The sequence below is a fragment of the Stegostoma tigrinum genome, chromosome 6, assembly GCF_030684315.1.
Source record: "Stegostoma tigrinum isolate sSteTig4 chromosome 6, sSteTig4.hap1, whole genome shotgun sequence".
Classification (NCBI taxonomy): Eukaryota; Metazoa; Chordata; class Chondrichthyes; order Orectolobiformes; family Stegostomatidae; genus Stegostoma; species Stegostoma tigrinum.
This window is the reverse complement of record NC_081359.1, coordinates 53225577-53248831: the sequence shown is the minus strand read 5'-3', so window position 1 is coordinate 53248831 and position 23255 is coordinate 53225577. Positions and strand designations below refer to the sequence as shown.

Below are 23255 nucleotides of genomic sequence, written 5' to 3'. Positions count from 1 at the left end.
CGGAACGCTCCGAGTAGTTAGACCGTCCTGTACCACCTGTCCTTCGTGGAGAAATTTTTGAAAGGAAACACCTTTGACCACAAGGCCGTCAGGCAGTGGTCAGCACGTAGCATCCTCAAGACCCTTTGGGAAAAGGAGAGGGTGGATCCCGTCGTGTGGTTCCCCACGCAGACTGCCAAAGTCGTTTGGCAGAATGCCTCATCGCCAGAACTTTCAAACATGCACAAGGACATTGCTTGGCTGGCGGTGAGAGAGGCTCTGCCAGTGAGACCCTTTATGCATGCCCAGAATCTCTGTGCCACCGCACGCTGCCCTCGAGGCGGCTGTGGGGGGGGAACGAGACTGTCGATCACCTCCTTCTGGAGTGTGCCTATGCGCAGGAGGTCTGGAGGGGGATGCAGTGGTATTTGTCGAGGTTCGTCCCGAGCAGCTCCGTGACGCGGGACTCCGTGCTCTATGGGCTGTTTCCCGTGACGCACACCGAGACCAACATCAACTGCGCCTGGAGGACCATCAATGCGGTGAAAGACGCTCTTTGGTCTGCCCGCAACTTGCTGGTCTGCCAGCTGAAAGAACTGACCCCGATCGAGTGTTGCAGACTGGCGCATTCCAAGGTCTAGGACTTCATGCTGAGGGACGCGCTAAAGCTTGGGGCAGCTGCCGCCAAGGCGCGGTGGGGAAAGACCACCGTATGAAACCCCTCGTCCAGAATGGAAAAAAGGGCCCTATCTGGTAACTGGGCCCAGCTGGCGCCTTCCCCAACTGGTCAGGGGGCCAATGGGGACTGTGCGGGGTGACGACTCCTGGGGTATTTTCTTTGCTTTGTTTTTTTCTCCTTTAGTTGGTGTACATACCCCCTGGGTAACCCAGAGCGGCTTGCATGACTGGGTAGGTGTATAAATATGTTTTATTTTTTGTACATCTTATGAATAAAGTATATTTTTTCAAATAAAAAAAAGTGACGAAATGTCTGAAAACTAACCTTCCAGGTCAGCGAGCAATCTCACATCCAGAACCTCAACCTGAGCTACAAATCTTCTCAAAACTCGTTGAGGGGTGACTTTATGGAGGTTTATAAAATCATGAGCAACAAGGACAGGGTAGATAGACAAGGTTTGTACCTCAGAGTGGGGTAATCCAAAACTACAGCGCATAGGTTTACAGTGAGAGGGGAAAGATTTGAAAGGGCCTCAGATGTTCCGGTGGGGAATGGAGGTTTAGAGGGATTGGACGTTCATGGTGAACAGAAGGCGGTTAGGGCTAGGAACTGGCAATGGTCATTATGGTGGAGGGCATCAGATGAATTGTGGATTTCGGTGGGGAGGGTTTGGACAAGTGGAGAGAGGATGCAGTCACACATACAAATTGTGAACCAACTCCTATTCCTTCCTTTTTTTAGCTTTACTTGCTATCTTCTGTCACCATATCCTCTCTCCCCTCCCCCACTCCAGAGGGACCATCTGTTCTTTCACGTCTGACAGTTAGACACACCATTGTTCTGCCATTTTCATCACTTCACCTGAACCACCCCTACTCCCCAAGCACTCTACACTCCAAACACACTCTTCAACTACGGCATAAATGCTGCCCCCTCCACACTTTACATCAACTCTGATGGAGAGTCTTTACTTGAAACGTTAGTTTGCTCCTTTTACATCAGTCATTGCTATCTCCAGCATTTGTTGTTTTCAGAACAGATTCAGCATCTACAGTAATTTGCTCTTCTTGTTGAACCTTCTCTTCTCTCGATCTATATCCATTCAAATAATCTGCCTTCCTGTTTTTGCTACCAAAATGGATGACCTCACAGTTATCCACATTATACTTCATCTGTAATGTATCTGTCCACTCACTCAGCTGTCCAAATCACCCTGAAGCATCTCTGCATCCTCCTCACAGCTCATCCTTCAGAGTCTAGAACGACATGAGCACAGATAACTTGGGGATTAAGGGTCTGGAGGAAGTTATAAAAATAGGGAGGGACAAAACTATTCAGGGATTTAACAACAAGGGATGTGAACCTCAGGCATGCTTTTTATTTTGAAGTTTTAGTATTACAAACGTTTCAACTACTTTTGATTCAATTATTTTAAGACAAAGTCTGGTCTCCAGAACCCTCAACAATCTTTGCCTAACCTCTCATCAGAAACAAAGGCAAGAGTAAAATAGTATCAGAGATAATGGGAACTGCACATGCTGGATAATCCGAGATAACAAAGTGTGGAGCTGGATGAACACAGCCGGCCAAGCAGCATCTTAGGAACACAAAAGCTTCAGGGTCTAGGCCTGAAATGTCAGCTTTTGTGCTCCTCAGATGCTGCTTGGCCTGCTGTGTTCATCCAGCTCCACACTTTGTTATCTCAAGAGTAAAATAGTTTCGTTCTACTCCTTGATAGTGTAAATGCTGTCTTCACGACTCCACCTCTCATATCACAGATTTGTTCTATGTTACTTGCACAAAGCTTGTTTTCAAGGTGAATACTTTATTCAAAAGCAAGTTGTTCAAAACAGCTATATACAAATGTAATGAGTTATTCACGGCTCAATAAAAAGACATTTCAAATTTGAACCATAATTTGGGACAAGTAAAATTAGAATTGCTATGACAATAAACTCTTAAAATTAGGGAGCTAGCCACCCATTATTAACAAATGCTCTAAGGCATCAGTACCTAAAATATTTTGAAGAACAGATACTATTTGAAGTTTGAATAATAGATAAATATTTTAGAAGGTAAAATTCATAGACAAAATATTCTACATGCAGCTGGTTTAGCACTTACAGAAAGATACTGAATTATAAAGGTCAATGGATCTGTTCAAGCCTTGCACCTTGACAGACATACAACACCAACACAGATACAGACGCCACCTAAACTTCTAACTGCTTGCATAACAAGTCATCCGCAAAGTTTCTAGGCCAATTCCCTAGGGGAAACAACAAGCAGAGATGAAGGAGAACATGTAGTCGTTTTACAATTGAATTTCCAATAGCAATTTGATATCGGCTGCACATCAAAGATTACTACACAGTGAAGACTTCAATGTATGACATATTAACAACTGCAGAGGACTGGTTAATCAACAAGAAGAGCGAAAGAGTAAATTGGTCATTTGAGGTGGCAAGCCATAATTAACGATGTGCTATTGAGATCGCTGCTAAGGTCTCAACTATTTGTAACTTATAACAATAACTTACAAGATGGGGGCCAGATGAAAATTTGGTAATGACGCGAAGGTAGGTTAGAAAATAAATTCTCAAGAGGACATCCGGAAGTCTACAACAGATTTAGATTGGTCAAGTAAATGGCAAAAAATTGACACAAGGTATTGTATAGGAAAATATTAACTTGTTCACTTGGCATAAAGAACATTTCAAACAAGACAAACTGAAGAACTCTACAAGACGGAGGGATCTGGATATCTTGGATACATGAATGAGAAAAATCTTTGAATGCGGCTACAACAAATGATTAGGAAAACAAATGGGATGTTTCCTTTAACTGCAAGGGGAATATATTATGCAAGTAGGACAATATCAATCCATCTGGGCTACTGTGCATAGTTTTTAACTTCTCATTTAAAGGGTAAATTGCACAAGAAGCAATTCAAATGGTTCACTCAACTGGTTCATTAAAACAGATTATTTTATGAGGAAAAATCAAGCAGACTGAGCCTAAATTCACCAGAACTTAGAAGAATGAGAAGTGATCTGATTGAAACAAGCAAGAATTTGAGCAGTCTTGACAGGTTGGATGCTGGGGTGGGGGTCATGTTGCCCTATTGGTAACGTCTCGAACATAGGGACAGCATGTGAGTTTTGAGAAGATTTGTAGCTCAGATTGAGGTTCTGGATGTGAGTTTGCTCGCTGAGCTGGAAGGTTAGTTTTCAGACGTTTCGTCACCATTCTAGGTAACATCATCAGTGAGCCTCCGATGAAGCGCTGGTGTTATGTCCCGCTTTCTATTTATCTGTTTAGGTTTCACCAACCCAAGGAAACCTAAACAGATAAATAGAAAGTGGGACATAACACCAGCCCTTCATCGGAGGCTCACTGATGATGTTACCTGGAATGGTGACGAAACGTCTGAAAACTAACCTTCCAGCTCAGTGAGCAAACTCACATCCATAGGGACAGCTTTTATAAATAAGGGCATAAGGGCAAGTAATGGTATCAAAAGTATATAACATAGGTGATAACTATTAGCAACATATTGACTGGCAAGGTAATTCAAAATTGAGTAAACGGGTTCTACACCAATCACATAACTGTAAAGTCAATCCGTCAATGTACATTTTGCTGTTGCTGTTTCTGAATCAGATGTCAGAGTGTGTATTGGCTGGGTAAACAATTTTAAAGATTAATTTCTCTTCCATCTCCAGTTCACTTCCTTAATAAAACTGCTACATTCAGATAAATATTAAACCAGAAGGTTATGACTAATTTGTGCTGAATTAGCTGTTCTCAACTGGAAAATTCGACACAACAGACAGAGATGTGAAAAGAATTGTAAAGTAGGCAATGCTTAATGCCGTTGTTGTTCTATGCCAAGCAGCTTGTTGATGATCACAGTTTAATTCAATGTAAGAATGGTTATTTGGTAAAATACTGGCAGACACTTCAAAGCGAAAGCACCTGAAGGCATTAAGTTGTCATATCATGGGAATTTTAAGAGATCATATCAGAAGTACAAATCTGTAAAATAATGCAAAATTATAAACATGCTGCAGATTTCATAGGTCATAGAATCCCTACAGTGTGGAAACAGGCCCTTTGGCCCAACAATTCCTCACTGACCTTTAGAGCTTCCCACCCAGAATTCATCCCTCTCATACCTGAACACTACAGGCAATTTAGCATGGCCAATCCACCTAGCCTGCACATCTTTGGACTGTGGGTGGAAACCAGAGCACCCAGAGGAAATCCACACATACATGGGGAGAATGTGCAAACTCCGCACAGACAGTGGCCCGAGGGTGGAATCGAACCTGGGGCCCTGGCACTGTGAGGCAGCAGTGCTAACTACTGAGCCACTGTGCCGCTTTGTGCACAACGTATACAATAACACGACTGACCCACTGCCAAATCACCATATGGCCAATAAAACTGTTGGAATAGCTTTTGCTGGGCCAACATTTGAAGGTGTATATATGAACATAAAAACATTAAAAACCAGGAGCAACTGTAGACCATCCAGACTCCCATGACAGCTTCACCATTCAATAGGGTCATAGCTGATTTCATCTCAGTCTCAACTCAATTTGTTGCTGAAATGTCATAACAGTCCATAAAATTACACAAACACATTACTTTTTAGAAAGCTCTCATTCTCTGTTGCTTTGACAAGCATACAGAAACATCAGGCAAATTTTAAGTTAATTTATTAAACAATCTAATTTCACCACCCGTCTCTTGAAGGGTGAGAGGGGTGTTGAAATTAGATTAGATTGAAATTAGAAGCACTATGTCACTTTGACCATTTTGCAAATCTAACACAGCTTTGCAGATAAGGTCTGAGAACCAAGAACTACACACAACACAGGTCCAAACAAATGTAGGTATTACACTGACCCTATAATTCTGACATTAAGCCAGCATTACTCATGGGTGTGGTGCCAGAAGAACTCAGCCAGATCAGAAATGGTTCAGACTCTGAAGCACTGTTTGAAAACAAAACCACCTTTGTTCCCACAGTGTTCATAGGAAGATACTGTAAATTTTAGTGTAATTTAAAATTTAAAAATACTGCTTCTCAGAGGTTTAGGTAAAAGCATCAACCTGTGTTGCATTAAAATAGATTTGCACTAAATATGTACTGAAATAGCTGATCTCAATAGAACACGTTGATGGGCAGGTCTTCCAAAAGTTGGAGTCATGAGCCAAAATTTCAGGTCACAAGGTAAGAGGCATCAATGTCTGCCATGGAGGTCCAACCAAGTGAACAGCTACAAAACAAATCCTCACTTTTTCCCACACCACAGTATGGCCTAGACAAAACTATCTCAAGACCTGATCTCTCAACAGACGTTTTACACATTTTTGTAAAAAACAATGAAATTCCTCATAATATTCTCTAACCCAAATCTCCTTCTCTCACAGGCCCCCGCCTTACAGGTTTGCCGTCTTATTCTCACAGTCCTCACTGAGGGGTCATGACAATTTTCCAGCTGTGAAATAGGGTCTGGCAGCAAAACCAAGGGCAGGGTGCCCTACAGTTGTCCTATTGCAACTGGTGCCAATGACCAGACTAGGGTCAGGATTGGACACAGGATTGGAGAAGGATAAGGACTCACCTACAGCGTCCTTCATAGCCAAAAAATCTTATTCAGCAATCATGAGCTCAATCCTAACATAAAGAATAACTGTATAATTATTGTGACATAGAGAAGTGAAGGTAACTAGAGATAAAGTGAAATTGTAGAAAATCTGCATTATAAAGATCAGTTTGATAACAGCACATTGCAAACTTAAAAACAAATTTAACTGCACACAAATAAATCTGCAACGCAGTACCAGCAGTGTGAAAAATGCAGAACTCTGGAAGCAGGAGTCAAGTGAAAGAAAAAAGCTTGACTTACCGTGGCCTTCTGAAGGCCAGGCCATACTGCTGACATGCCAGGCCCACAGTAGGGGTGTAAATGATGGGCATAAATCTTTCAATGTTGGAAGTAAGCACTCTATAGAAAAGTTTTTCATTTCGATCCTGCAGAGTCATGAGGATAATATACCTGTTGAGACAGATGACAACATGCAGTATTTTAAAGCTCATTGATGAAAACTGACTGCAAGAAAGGTTCAGCAAATCCACCTGGATTTCAACTACAGATTCAAAATAAATAAAGTGCATCTTTGATCAATAACTGCATGTCCTAAAAGAAGAACAAATCACATCTTTTATTGATGAATCCTTTATGTATTGAACTTTGTTTTGTTTAATTTGTTCATCTGATGTGGATTTTATTGGTTAGGTATGCACCTAATAAACCTAGAGAAAATGGTAGTACACCACCATTTAAGACCATAGAGTCTGGGTACTGTCAATACACTCACAATGTTGTTAGGAAGGGAGTTCTATGATATTGACCATGTGAGATCAAGGAACAGTGATATGGTTCGAAGTCAGGGCAGTGTGGACCTTGAAGAAGAAAATGGCTGTGTTACCATACATCAATTGTCCTTGCCCTTCTTGATGGCAGAGCTTGTGTGTTTGGAAGGTGCTGAATTACCCGAGATGACTGTTGCAGTAAATCTCGTAGATGGTACATTGTGCATTGGTAGTGGAGGGAGTGCAAGTTAAAGGAGATGGTTGGGAATCAATCAAGTGGGTTACTTTGCCCTAAATACAGTTGACTTCCTAAGCGTAATTGGAGCTGTGCCATCCAAAAAATGGAGAATATTCATCACATCCTGTACCTTATAGATGGTGTAAAGGTACATTCACCAGTTATTTGCCCATTCTGCAAATTTATTAATATTTTCCTGTAAGCTATTGCAATCCACCTAAGTCCTAACTATAGTCATCTGCAAATTTAAAAGAAGCATTTTGGATGTCTATGTCCAAATAGTTACTATAAATTGTGAACAGCACCGGTCACAGCAGTGACGCCCTGTGAAACATCACTCCGCAGTTGCTGCAAGTTCCACTAACTGGCCAAAGTAAAGAAATACCATCTTTTGTAGCGCAGAATGACATTATCAACACAAAGTCACATTGTTTGAAATGAAAAGTACAGCAGTAACAACATTTTAACAGATGACCAATAAAGCATTTGCATAATTTGCTCCTACCAATAAAGTCAATGAACAACAATGTAACTGTTATTTACGTAAGGGATTTGGGTGTTTCTAGCCAAATCTTTGAAGACCGTTTATACTACCTGACTGAACTGCTGATAAACTACAAAAAGCCCACTTGGTTATAAGTCCAGCTAAGATGGATTTGCTAAAACAAAAAGTGACTTATGTGGGCCACAGTAGGGAATATGCAAAGTAGCATTTGTTGAAGTGAAAATATGTGTTATTTTGGATTTTCCCATGCCTAGGTCAAAATGAGTTACTTTAGCATGAATGCTTATTCTGAATTTCAGCACCATCATTGTTGAAGAAAGGCAGAAAGCTTGAATGGATGTAGGAGTGCTAGAGAGCCACTGAATACATGAAAGCCATGCTGAAAACCACACTGGATTGGCAGTACTGAATTTTGCAAAGATGTTCAGACTGGCTGTTGATGCCAGCGATTTCGGTGTTTGGGCTGTTTTACTACAAAATAATGAAATGGAATTGAATGGCATATCAGTTAACTTTCAAAGAAACTGACTGAATGTCAGCAAGAATATTCCACTGTTCAGAACGAGACATTGAGACTTGTATTGACTCTACATAATATTGAGTATTAAATCAACAAAATGGAAGAAATTGTTGAAATTTATACAGGCTATAATCCTTTGATTTTTAAGAAATAAACTAGGGACAAGAATTAACTTTTTGTTTCAGTAGAGCTGAATTCTCTACCCCTCTAATTTGAAAATTGTACACGTGGCTGTGAAAGAAAGTTTTAGGACAGCACATCTTATTGGTTGCATATGTGAAAACCACTGAGTGATGTAATCCCCATGGACGGAAGCAAAAACAAGGTTGATGTGCAACTGATTGGTTAGTTAATGCCAATATGATATTACTGTTAAAGTGACAAAGCAGTAAAGTTAAGACAATCCTTGATGATTAATGAAAATGCCTATTAAAGATACATTTCCCTTCTTCTTTGGGAGGAGATTTGATCCAAAATGTGTGGTTCATCTACATTATAATATCTTTTAGAATTTGGATTTGAATTAATGTCATGTGGATCTTGGTCTGTGTGTCAGAGGGGTGTCATGATAAACTTGTAGGTATTTCTGCAGCCTTCTAAATTTCTTTTAAAAAACACTGCGAGTGAGCGAGTTCTTGGACAGTAACAGGATTTTGTTTTCGTTGGGCAAATTTATGAGCAAACAAAGTAAAGAGCATAATGCAATAGGTTTAAGTTCAGAAGGTCCTGATGGGGATGGGGAGACGATAGCTCTTGTGGCATAATCTGGATTGTTAATCCGGAGATCTAGATAATGTTTTGGGTATCCGGGTTCGAAACACGCCATGGCAGATGATAGAATTTGAATTCAATAAATATCTGGAATTCATTGTCAATTGTCGGAAAAACCCATCTGGTTCACTAATGTCCTTTAGGGAAGGAAACTGCCTTCCTTATCTACATGGCCTACTTGTAACTCCAGAACCACAGCAATTTGGTTGACTCTTAATTGCCCCCTGGGCAATTAGGAATGGGTAATAAATGCTGCCTAGCCAGCGATGCCCTCATCCCGTGAATGAATAAACAAAAAAAAACTGCGCTTACGGTTAGGGGAATTACACAGTTTTAAAACAAAACTTTTGGATTTCTACTGGGGTTTTACAGAAGTTCTGCCTAAAGCAGTTTGCGTGAACTGAACTCAAGACTGTTAAGAAATAAGTTACTTCAGTTAGCAAAGTTAGTTTTCACATTTCATCCCGAAATGTTTGGTTAAAACCCTGAAAAGGTTATTTGAAGCTGAGAGTGTTGATATTCAGTTGTATGAAGAATCAAGGAAGAGGCTATTGGATTCTCAAAACCAGGAACTTTAGCCATAGTTAAGTCAAATTCTATATATGGTAGAGTCATACAGCACAGAAACAGACACTTTGGTCCAACCAATTCATGCTGATCACAATCCTGGACTAAAGTAGTCCCATCTGTCTGCTCCTGGCCCATTTTGCTCCAAATTTTTCCTATTCATGTACTCATCCAAATGTCTTTTAAAAGTTGTAATCGTACCCGCATCCACCACTTCCTCTGGCAGTTCATTCCACACATTAACCACCGGCTGAGAGGGAATTATTTCTGGTGTTTGAGTACAGCAAAGGGCTGCTGTGGAATTACTAAAATTGTAGTTTACTGTGTGCTTTTAAATCTTTAAAATGTTTGTTAAAGTGTATATAACTTGGCTTATTTTATTAATCTGGATTTCTTTTAACAAATAATGTTTTACTTCTTAAACCAAATCTACAGCATTGCAAGTGCATGTTTCAGTGAAAGATCACCAGAATAAAATGAACAAAAATACAAAATGTGATTCATCAAGCCAAATTTCGGTTTGTGATCTGACTTGTTCAATGATAACATCAGGTGGAATTATAAGAAAGGGTTTAAGAGTTTTAGCTACTAGAGGTTTATCCTGTGCCTTATTCTGCTGCCTGATATGAACTACAATTGGCACATAGTGTGACCATGAAACTCTTGCTTTCTATCCCTACATACTTGGCTCACATCTTGCATTTTTATTTTAGGCTACTCAAGATTTAGGATCTGACCAGCTGGTACAGTCTCATCTCACCTCTGACGAGGCCATTGAGTCTCTTGATCTGATACTCGCTGAGACTAGTACTGTGCATAATTCAATGGTTAGCTCACTACCAGGATCACATGCGCAGAAGCGGCCTGGAACAAGGCCAGAGGAAAAGACTGGCTCACTACAGAGTGACTCATATGAAGACAATGGGGTGGCATCCAGCACACTGATAGGAACGCATATTAAGATCCAGTGGCTCAGTGGTTAATCCTGCTGCCTCAAAGTGCCAGGGACCTAGGTTCGATTGTACCCTTGGGCAACTGTCTGAGTGGAGTTTGCACGTTCTCCCCGTGTCTGTGTGGGTTTACTATGGGTGCTCCAGTTTCCACCACAGTCCAAAGCTGTGGGGGTTAGGTGAATTGGCCATGTTAAATTGCCGACAGTGTTCACGGATGTTTAGGTTCGGTGGGGTATACAAGCAGGTAGGGGAATAAGTCGGGGTGGAATGGTCTTTGGAAGGGCGGTGTGGGCCTGTTGGGCTGAATGGCCTATTTCCACACTGTAGGGACTCTATGATTCTATGAAGATGCTTAGTGTATTGACAATGAGCCTCAACATCAAAGTAGCACAAATGAATCCAGCCCCAGTTTGACATGGGGCTTCAAACTGAGCCTGAAGGCCATTCTTTCTAGTATACTATCATTGGTCAATTCAATTATTGTGTGGATATGATAACCAATATCTCAGTTGCCATTACAGAATGGACCAGAGCCATCAAAAGCCTCAGAGCTGTAGTGGAAACTCAGACTAGGGTCCTGAGAAGCACACACTGTCATGCTAGCCAAGCACATTGTAATGCAGGTTAAACTGCTGCCATCATGGTCACAAATACCATTTTTCAAAGAGGGTTGTATTGTCTCAGTACAGACCAGTAAATGATTAGGATGACTGAAGGGCCATCCCAGAGCTACGGCAATGCCTTCTTTATGTATAAACCAGCCGTCCTCGCTCATGCTCCCATTTGTTATGGTTTCATGTTCTAAGATGAAAGCAAAGTGTGGAGCTGGGGGAGCACAGCAGGCCAGGCAGCATCAGGGGAGCAGGAAAGCTAACATTTCGGGTTGGCACCCTTCTTCAGAAATCAGATGAAAACATCCTTGCTTCCACAACTGCCACTTCACCATTGCCCCTTTTTAATCCAGAATGCACAGGTGACTGCCACTACTGCCAAGATAGCACAATCCAAAGCTAGGCCCTCAAAATGCAGGGCATTGTGCATGGCATCAACAGTTAACACTGCTGATAGCAGCTTTCGTCAAGCTGTGCAGCAGCCACAGCAGCCACAATACAAACAAGAAGCATTAGACCTAGCGAAGATAACAAAGTGTGGAGCTGGATGAACACAGCAGGCCAAGCAGCATCTCAGGAGCACAAAAGCTGACGTTTCGGGCCTAGACCCTTCATCAGAGAGATGAAGTGTCTAGGCCCGAAACGTCAGCTTTTGTGCTCCTGCGATGCTGCTTGGCCTGCTGTGTTCATCCAGCTCCACACTTTGTTATCTTGGATTCTCCACATCTGCAGTTCCCATTATCACTGAGACCTAGCAAAGATACCTGTGGAAGTGATCTGAAGGCCTTGGGCAAGTATGGCCTTCTACTCAAGAGCCCTCTTTCCCTTCTCTCTGTGTACTGCTGATCCTGCCTGCTGCATATACTCTATACCAAGGTACTGGTGGTGCTCAGGAGGAACTCCAACTACAATTGCCATTACTGAAAGCAGGCTTTCTCCTAACCAGCCTTCCAGGTGCTCAAATGTCCTTGGCTGACTGTGCACCACACCCTTGTGAATCTAGAAATGTCTGTCAATTCCTTGAATAACACTTGACAGTAATACCACTCCACTGCAGCAGGGCAAGTTAAATGAACCTCAGCTGAATCATTTTAAGCAGCATGTGTGTGTTGGGGTGCTAATTCAGCTGAACGTATGTTTAGCTGAGTGAACCTAAAGAGTGAGAAGTCAACAGAACCAGAGTGCCAGGAAGTCAAATTTTGCAGCCTTTAATGTGAAAATACTTATCAACAAAAATAAAACAAATCCCCTTTTTAAGTATAGCCACATGTCTGCTGGATTAAAATATATTTTATAGCAATTACCTACTTGTCAAGATCATTGGTCTTGGTCTCGTAGCTTTTAAGGACACGGAGAACCTGAACATCTTGGGTTAAAAAACATGGTGGGAGCAGACCATGAATTCCAAGTTGTAGTCGTTCTTCAAGAGTAAATGCCATACCCTGAAAAACAAGACCGACCACAATAAAAGTGTATTTTTCTTGTGTCTGACCGAAAACTCTACACCAACAAATAAAACTCTGAAGTGATAATATTGATAATCTGTATAGACAATAGCGTCAATACCAACTTGTAACAACCAGCAGATAGAAGATTCAAATTTATAATTAAGTAACATTTCACCAATCCTGTGAGCGTGAAGCCAACTATCATAGCAACAGGGAGAGTATTACAGACTGTCCTTGTCTGGTGAAGCTGACCACTTCACAACAATATTTAAATCTGGCTCCCACGGTGCAGTTGCTGACGAGGTTTCACAGTGCTCCAGCAATGAAGTGCGGGAAGACCCAGCAATAAATAAATGTTTTCCAGGGCAATCTCCTTGGCACAAGTGCTACAGATGTATTTCTCTGGCCCCTCACAGATGCTGCCAGGCCTGCTCAGCTTTTCCAGCAACTTGCTTTTGTTCCCAATTTATAGCATCTGCAGTTTTCTCGGGTATACGCCAGATAGTTGATGACATTTTCTTCCACTGGACTCGTGACGAGGAATCACTGAAACAACTACCTAGCGATAGGAACAGGTTTCATCCCACCATCAGACTTATCGTGGACTGCTCTTCAGAATTAGTCTCGTTCTTGGTCACACACATCTCCATCAAGGACGGACACCTCAGTACCTCAGTCTATCCCAAGCTCACTGGTAACCTCATGATGCTGCCCTTCTCCAGCTTCCATCCTTAAAAACAGGTTAAAGAAGCCATCCTCTGCACATACACTGGATACACTCAGATGAGGAGGGAGTGAGAGACACCTAAGCATTTTGAATGACGCCATCACAAGAACGGGATACAATGCTCAACTCATCGATCGTCAGTTCCGATGTGCCACAGTGAAAAACCGCAACGACCTCCTCAGAAGACAGGCATAGCATACGAAAGATAGACCACGCTTCGTCGCATAGTACTTCCCCAGACCGGAGATACTATGGCATGTTTTCCGCAGCCTTCAACATGTCATAGATGATCAAGAGCATCTCACCAAGACTGACCCTACATTTCCACTTATCTTCAAACAACCACCAAACCTTAAGCAGACCATCATTCACAGCAAACTACACAGCCTTCAGGACAATATTGGCCAAATTCCACACAAGCCTGCCACAGCAACCGCTGCAAGACATGTCAGATCATTGGCATGAACACTACCATCACACATGGGAACACAACCCGCCATGTATGTGGCAGATACTCATGTGACTTGGCCGACATTATCAATCTTATACGCTGCATGCAAGGATACCTTGAGTCATGGTATACTGGCGAGACCATGTAGACATTACGAGAACGGATGAATGAACACTGCGCAACATTTGCCAGACAGGAATGCTGCTGAGTAAGAGAACGCTTCAATGGTCAAGGACATTCAACCCCCAATCTTCAGATAAGTGATCCACAAGGCAGACTTTGAGACACACAACAACGCAGAATCACAGAGCAGAAACTGACAGCCAAATTCCGCATCCAAGACGATGGTCACAACCATGATCTTGGATTCACACTGCGGTCATGTGACCCCACCACACTGTTCTGTATCTGTAAAACCTTTGTTGCTGCTCTGTTTTGACACCATCACCTTGAAAAATTATATGATCTCTCTACCTTATTTACTATGTCATTAACATACATGGCAGCAAATAAAAAGGCAGCATAATTTTGACAAGGGAATATAGAGAGTTACATAATAAGATTCGTAAAGATGGTTAAATATGAAGTTTGATGAAATCCTCTCAAAAACAGGTTAACATCTGTACAGTAATGTGCACAGCAAATAGGGAGAGAGGGGGAGGCGGACCGAAGATGGAGAGAAAAGAAGATAGGTGGAGAGGAGAGTATGGGTGGGGAGATAGGGAGGGGATAGGTCAGTCCAGGGAGGACGGACAGGTCAAGAAGGCGGGATGAGGTTAGTAGGTGGGAACTGGAGGTGTGGCTTAAGGTGGGAAGAGGGGATAGGCGAGAGGAAGAACAGGTTAGGGAGGCGGGGACAAGCTGGGCTGGTTTTGGGATGACGTGGGGGGAGGGGACGAGCTGGGCTGGTTTTGGGATGCAGTGGGGGAAGGGGAGATTTTGAAGCTTGTGAAGTCCACATTGATACCAATTGAGCTGCAAGGTTCCCAAGCGGAATACGAGTTGCTGTTCCTGTAACCTTCGGGTGGCATCATTGTGGCACTGCAGGAGACCCGTGATGGACATGTCGTCTAAGGAATGGGAGGGGGAGTTAAAATGGTTCACCACTGGGAGGTGTAGCTGTTTATTGCGAGCCGAGCGGAGGTGTTCTGCAAAGCGGTCCCCAAGCCTCCGCTTGGTTTCCCCAGTGTAGAGGTAGCCACACCGGGTACAGTGGATACATTGGCAGATGTGCAGGTGAACATCTGCTTAATATGGAAAGACATCTTGGGGCCTGGGATGGGGGTAAGGGAGGAGGTGTGGGGGCAAGTGTAGCACTTCCTGCGGTTGCAGAGGAAGGTGCCAGGTGTAGTGGGGTTGGAGGGGAGTGTGGGAGCGGACAAGGGAGTCACAGAGAGAGTGGTCTATCTGGAAGGTAGACAAGGGTGGGGATGGAAAAATGCCTTGAGCGGTGGGGTTGGATTGTAAATGGCGGAAGTGTCAGAGGATGATGAGTTGTATCCGGAGGTTGGTGGGGTGGTGTGTGAGAATGAGGAGGATCCTCTTCGGGCGGTTGTGGCAGGTAACAGTGACAGTTCATCCACTTCACCAACACCTTTCACCCCAACCTCAAGTTCACCTGGGCCATCTCCAACACATCCCTCACCTTCCTGGACCTCTCAGTCTCCATCTCAGGTAACCAGCTGGAAACTGATGTTCAGAGATAGCATGCACCTGTTAGGGTGAAGGTGCATGTAGGGAATGCTGGATGACTACTGAAATTGAAGTTCTGGTCAAGAAACAGAAGTTAGCATTTGTCAGGTATAGACAGTAGGGATCAAATGAATCCCAAGAAGAGTATGAAGGCTGAAGAAGTATACTTTGTAGGGAATCAGGAGGGTAAAGAGGGGACATGAGATAGCTTTGCCAAACAGCGTTAAGGAGAATCCAAAGGGACTCTACAGCTACATTAAGGACGAAAGGGTAACTTGGAATAGAATAGGACCCCTTAAAGATCAGCAAGGCCACTTATGTGTGAAACCATGGAAGATGGGTGATACTAAATGAGTGTTTTGCACCAGTGTTTACTTTGCAGAGGGACACCAATGCTAGAGAACTTGGGGAAATAAACAGCAACATCTTGAGAAATGTCCATATTACAGGGGAGGTGGTGCTGGACGTGTTAAAATGCACAAAGGTAGATAAAGCCCTAGAACCCGATCAGGTGTACCCAAGAACTCTACGGGAAAATAGGGAAGTGACTGCTGGGCCACTTGTTGAGATATCTGTCTCATTAATAGCTACATGTGAGGTGCCAGAAGACTGGAGATTGGCAAACACAGTAACACTATTTTAAGAAAGATGGCGAGGAAAAGTTACGGAACTAAATACCAGTCAGCCTGACATCAGAGGTAGGCAAATTGTTGAGGGGATGCTGAGGAACAGGATTTACATATACTTGGAAAGGCAAGGGTTAATTAGGGATAGTCAACATGGCTTTGTGCATGGGAAATCATGTCTCACTAACTTGATTGAGCTTTTAGAAGCAGTAACAAAGAGATTGATGAAGGCAGAGTGGTGTGTGGACCTTTATGGACTTCACAGTAAGGTAGCTGACATAGTAAACGGATTAGCAAGGTTAGAGCACTTGGAATACAGGGAGTACTAGCCATATAGATACAGAGCTGGCTTGAAGGTAGGAGACAAAGGATGGTGGAGGGTTGCTTTTCAGACTGAAGGCCTGTGACTACCGGTGTGCCAAATTAATGGTGCTGGGTCCACTGCTTTTTGTCATTTATATAAATGATTTAGTTGTGAACACAGGAGGTATGATTAGTAAGTCTGCCAATGACACCAAAATTAGTGATGTTGTGGACAGCAAAGAAGGTTTCCTCAGAGTACAACAGGATCTTGATCAGATGGGCCAGTGGGTTGAGGAGTGGCAGATGGAGTTTAATTTAGATGAATGGGAGTTGCTGCACATCAGGGCAGGACTTTTACACTTAATGGTAAAGTTCTTGGGAATGTTGCTGTAAAAAGAGACCTTGGAGTGCAGATTCATAGTTCCTTGAAAGTAGAGTTGCAGATAGAGTAAAGAACGCATGTGATATGCTTGCCTTTATTGGTCAGTGCATTGAGTATAGAAGTCAGGAGGTCATGTTGTAGCTGTACAAGACATTGGTTAGGACACTACTGGAATACTGCATTCAATTCTGATTTCCTTGCCATTGCAAGGACGTTGTGAAATTTGCAAGAGTTCAGAAAAGATTTACAAGGATGTTGTCAGGGTTGGATGGTTTGATAGTCTGAAAAGGGAGAGGCTGAATAGGCTGGGCTGTTTTCCCTAAAGCTTCAGAGGCTGAGGGATGATCTTTTAGAAGTTTCTAAAGTCATGAGTGGCATGGATAGGATAAATAGCCAAGGTCTGTTTCCTAGGATAGCGGACTCCAAAACTGGAGTGTATAAATTTAAGGTGAGAGGGGAGATATTTAAAAGGGACCTAAGACATCTTTTTCAAGCAGAGTTTGGTGTGGGTAGGAACGAGCTGCCAGACAAAGTGGTGGAGAATGGTACAACATTTTAAAGGCATCTGGATTGGTGTATGAAGAGTAAGGGTTTAGAGGGGTATGAGCCAAATGTTGGCAAATAGGACTAGATTAATTTAGGACATCTTGTTGGCATGGACGAGTTGGACCAAAGGGCCTGCTTCCGTGCTGTGTAGCTCTGTGACTGTACAAGGTCTCCCCTGAATGACTCAGAAACTTCACTAGAGAAACAAGCACACCATTTCTGCCATTCCCTGATGGATGTGCTACAATGTTTGATTTTCTTTATTTTCTGTTCCAACTCCTAAGAGATGCACAAACAAAAGTGCAAGAGATCATTAGCAGACTTGTGTGAGATATTTAAGTGCTGCAGTGTTTCTGATCTTGAAACAGTCATAGAGAACAAATGCAAGTATGACTTATTTCAATCTGTTTGAATCATAATTTTGCAAAGAAACTGCCTAGCAGATTCGTTCCAGTGATGGAAACAAGATATTCTAGTAAGGAAGACAATATTAGAGTCCATTGTTCAGAAAGGCTTTATCATACTAGGTAAAAAGGTGTAACAAATGAATCTTCTCTGCATGTTGTGAGAAATAAAAAATTCAGTTACTGGGAAGGTACAATCTTCGTTTAAATAAAAAACTAAAGCTACCAACTGCAACAAGTAGGTCCAAATTGCTTTAAATATTTCACTTCTCCTATTAGCTTTTCAAGTCTCAGATGCACCAAATAGGTTAGGTCACGCAAGTCACTGAATTACTATAATTTGAAGTTAATGCCACTTTGGCTCCTTACACTTTGTTGCAAAGTCAGCAAGTTAATATGATAAACAGTTCCGATCTTCGCTTTACATGTGGCCAATCTTCATGATATTTCTTAAGTTTTATGGTCTAAATTTAACACTACATATTAGATCAGAGGCAAGATCAAATATTAACGGTCATAAGATAAATTCACAAAACAACCAACAGCGATACAAGTGAAATAAAAATACAATGCTAAATGGAACTTATTCTCCACTAAAACAAAGCAACAATACTTCAGACTCAATTGTAGGAACGGTATATTTTATATGCTTTATAAAAAAAATACGTGGTTTCTTTTCTTCATTTGTACATTACTGCAATCCACCTTTGGGCACCATTATTATAAGTCCATCTACCAACCAGCAGATAAATAAAAGGTCCTGGGTGCATCCTGCAGTTTAGAGTAGATCTTTACAAGGCTGATGTAACCACACAATGATTCTCCATCAGAGGTAAATAATTCTCAGGTATCCTTAGGGGAACTCTTCTCAATTGCATCATTAGTGTGAAGCTGGGGAGAGGGATATAAATTTGATAAACATGGTAACTTTTCTTGTCAATGGGAAAGGGGGACGGTTTAGTGCTGAGGTCACGGAAATATCATCAAATTAATAACCCAGAGGCTGAGGCTAATGTTCTGGGGACATAGGTTTGAATCCCAACATGGCAGATGGTGAAATCTGAATTCAAATTCAAAAAAGTGTAATTTAAAAAGTCTAATGGCAACAATGTTGATTGTTGTAAAAACCTATCTGGTTCACTGATATCCTTTAGGAAGGAAATCTGCCAACCTTACACAGTCTGGTCTACATGTGACACCAGTGATAGTAAGGTAGTTGATTCCAAACTGCCCTCTGAAATGGCTTTGCAAACCTCTCAGTTCAACAGCAATTAGGATGGGCAATAAATGTTAGCTGGACACTCACATCTCATGAAGAATAAAAATTAAAAAGGAGCAGTTGCACACAGACTTCAGCCTGCATTATGGTCATGTTTGTTTTCATTTAATGGAACAAGTTGCAAATGCTTTGTGTAAGGAATTCTTTTACAGCCCAGTTAGCTCACTCGATAGATCATTCTTAATCATGATTTTGAGCACATTGCATTTTAGTTTTTTTTAGAAATATTTATCACCTACAGAAAAAGAGATGTACTTTAAAACTTTCCTACTTTTTAAATAGTCTGACACTAACACTGCATCTGCACATGTTCAGGAAGCACTCCAGGTGTTGTGGCAACCTTTTATCAAACAGCACTGAATTCAAGAGCTGAGGTGACAGTGGCACCTTTTGAAATCAAGGCCACATTCAAGTCTGTGTGGCATTAATGAAACTGAGCAAAACTGGAATCAACCGGCATTGGAGACAAATTCTGTTGGTTGGAGTCATACCTGGCACTTAGGAAGGTGGTTGTTATTATTGGAGGTCAGTCGTCTCAGGTCCAGGACATCTCTGCAGGAGTTTGTCAAGGTGGTGTCCAAGGCACAACCACCTTCAGCTTCTTCATCACTGACCATTGCTTCTTCATAAGATCAGAAGCGGGGATGTTTGCTGATGATTAAACAGTGTTCAATATCTCATAACTCCTCAGATACTGCAGTAGTCCACATTCAACTGCAGTAAGATCTAAACAATGTCCAGACGTGGGCTGACAAGTGACACGTAACATTTGCACCACACAAATGTCAAGCTATGACCATTAACAAAAACAGACCATCTAACTGACGCTCCTTCACATTCAATAGTGTTGCTATCTCTGCATCACCACATCAACCCCCTGGGGGTTCCCATTGACCAGAAATTCAATTTAACTTGCCACATAAACACATTGGCTACAACAGCAGGTCACAGTACCTCACCTCCTGACTCCCCAGAGCCTGTCCACCATCTACAAGGCACATGTCAGGGGAGTGATGGAAAACTCCACACTTGCCTGGATGGGTGCAGCTCCAACAGCACTCAAAAAGCTTGACACCATTCAGGACAAAGTTGTGCACTTGACTGGCACCACATCCACAAGTCCCCACTCCACTTACCACTGAGACGGTGTGTAGCGTGCAATGTGTAGTGTCTAGAAGATGCACTTTAGCAATTTGCTAAAAATTTTTAAACAGCACCTCCAAAACCTATGACAATTTCATCTAGAAGGACAAAGCCAGGAGATGCATGGGAACACCATCAGCTGTGAGTTCCCCTCCAAGCCACTCACCTTCCTGACTTGGAAATATATCATCACTCCTTCACTGTCACTGGCTCAAAATTCTGGAATTCATTCCCTAACGGCATTGCAGGCTAAACGTGGGTCAACCCATAGCACGCAGACTGCAGCGTTTCAAGAAGGCAGCTCATCATCACCTTCTCAAGAGCAACTAGGGATGAGCAATAAATGCTGGCCCAGCCAGTGACACCCACATCCTGCGAAACAATTTTTAAAAATCACACTAAGTAGCTCGCAAGATCTTGAAAGCATAGATTTCTCATGTAAATTTTACAGACTGATTTCAAGAAGAATTTAGGTCAGCTTTTACAGCAGCACTGGCAGCTGTCAACAATGAACGTATAGTCCTGCACAAACAAATTTGTTTGGAAGTAGAGAATAGCAAATTTTATGAAATACCTTAATGCTATGAAACTATTTTGTGCGCAGTAATTCTGTTACAGTAACCTTGGTGTGCTAGGCTTATCATTCTCGCATCTAACTACTTCACCTGAAAAGATTTTAAATAGATTATCGAGCAGTATTAAAAAGGTCTCCCTCACATTCCCGAGAAATATTATCTTTGATGCTGGAGCACACCAGGACAAACATGTAAACTGCAACTTTTATAATAGGCCTGTCTTTTTAATTTCCAATTACATTTAATGAAGGGATGTATGTTGAAATACCTCATGGAAGTTTAATTCTTCCAGGTGGAGGATAGCTTACTGTGGATGATGTGTTTTATGGTAGTCTGGTTTGATGCGTATCATTCCTGCAAGGGAATGTGGTAACAAATCATTGTGATCCAGGGGCAAGAAAACAATCAATATTTGTCAATACAGTGTGGAGTTGGAGGAACACAGCAGGAGAGGCAATGGCCAAGTTGTATTAATCGCTGGACTATTAATCCAGAGACCCAGAGAACATTTTGGGGCCCAGGTTCGAATTCCTAAATGACAGAATTAAGAATCTAATGATGACCACAAATCTATTGTCGATTGTCGGGAACAACTCACTTGGTTCACTAATGTCCTCTAGGAAAGGAAACTGCCATTCTTACCTGATCTGGCGTACATGTGCCTCCAGACCCACAGCAATGTGGTTGACTCTGAACTGCCCTCTGGGCAATTAGGAATGGCCAATAATTGCTGCCGGCCAGTGATATCCTCATCCCATTAATGAATAAAGGGAGACAGCATCAGAGGAGCTGGAAAGTCGACGTTTTGGGTTAACTGATGAAGCGTGTAAATCTGAAACATTGGCTCTCCTGCTCCTCTGATGCTTCCTGACTTGCTGTGTTTTTCCAGCTCCACATTGTATTGACTCTGACTCCAGCATCTGCCATTCTTGCCATCTCCCAATGGATATTTGCGTAGGACAAAGTGGGGATTACCAACGGGTATAAATAGGAAAGTGGATTTCATCAAACAAAGCAGTTCTGCTTTAACATAAAAGGTCAGAGAAAGAAATGAATGTTCAGAATGTGTGCCAAAAATTTCCTCCTGTTTATCAAATTTTTTTCTCTTGGGAAACATGAACAATGTATTTTGAATCCTAAACTAATTTCTGAGGTGATTCTTTTTCTCCCCTCATTAGTTCTGACCACATGTATTTCCTCTTGTTGATGATGGAAACTGTGATCAAAGCTTGCTTGCAGCTTATCACAATCTATGGAACAGATCTTTTTGAGAAATTTGAAAACGGCCACAAAGTTGACTGCCAAATTTCATGTCTGTTGATCATTTTTCCATAGGAGGGGTCCAACAAAGAAGTTTCTTTAAATGTATGTTTTTGAAAGAAACTTACGGGAAAATGTTAAAACTTTAAACGATAAAAGAAGTCAGATGGTGACAATACAAAGTTTAGATGCTAATGAAAGATGTTTACAGACAGAAAATAATGAGTGTGCCTTGTAACAATGAGTAGACATCACATCCATTGCTGGAGCAATGTGAACGCAACAGCTGGCAAGAGTTCTGGCAGGCCTTCCATTTCCGAATTGAAAAGCCAGAGATAAAATGATTTTCATTTCTTAAAACAGGAAAAATATTAAGAACAAGCTTGACCTAAATATTCTGACTGCATATTTAGTTTAGGGGATGTAATCTATCCAGTTGTATCAAATCAACAATTTGATGCATTTTCCACAAAGTATCCTTGAAACCACTCCTTCCGATTTCTAATGTGCACCATTAAATTCTAACACAAAAGATTGTTCTGACTCAGTGGATGTCTAAATTATGCCACTATGCATTCAACGGATGAAATACTTCACCTTAGAGATGAGCATGGATTACATCTTCCAATTCATGATCAAAAAGTTATTGATATTGGTTAAGAATGTAAATTGAGTGATGTTAAGTTGCAACTTGCAAAATCCTCCAGCTTATTTGACTTCATTTAAAAAGGAGCTGAGGAGCGTTTATGGATGGTTTCCCACCAGCGGCCCGAGCAACTTTTCTCACAAATCTCTGCTGCTTTTCTTACTAAGCATGCACTCTTGCTTGCCAGTGCAGGACCTCCCAATATCGAGGCCTCAGTTACCACCAGTTGCCAAACCATTTCAGGTGCAGCAAGCTGAGAACTGCCCTTGGTACACTGCTGCGCAACTCCAAATGACATGGTTGAGCAAGGCCAGGTGGGACCCTATGGAGAGGGGATCTCAAGGTCCTGGTGGGTGAGGGGCTAGGGAGAAGAAGCATTCTCCTTCCCCAGGATGGCTAGAGGAGGCTGCAACATTAACCTGATCTGAAGCAGTCTCCCAGGGTCACAATGTGGAGCAATGATGTAAGAAGGTTACTGACCTTCTGTGCTCCATTCTACTCCATTCTGTAGCTGTGACAATGATATATCATGGAGCATAACAACAACATACCCAACTACCTT

General features: G+C 42.0%; 1 protein-coding gene across 3 annotated transcripts in view; it reads right to left on the bottom strand.

Annotated features, from left to right (window-relative positions):
- The window catches only part of LOC125453457 (NADP-dependent malic enzyme, mitochondrial-like), a 169222-nt gene that overhangs the window by 99927 nt on the left and 46040 nt on the right, over positions 1-23255 (bottom strand). The window contains exons 2-3 of one of the 3 annotated variants that reach the window (XM_048533090.1): positions 12520-12653; positions 6580-6729 (exon numbers count right to left, since the gene is read on the bottom strand). In XM_048533090.1, the coding sequence (XP_048389047.1) occupies positions 6580-6729; positions 12520-12653 (284 nt within the window). Of the gene's footprint in view, positions 1-6579; positions 6730-12515; positions 12654-23255 lie in introns of all 3 variants that reach the window. The other 2 variants (XM_059646564.1, XM_048533093.2) reach the window with 2 other exon arrangements.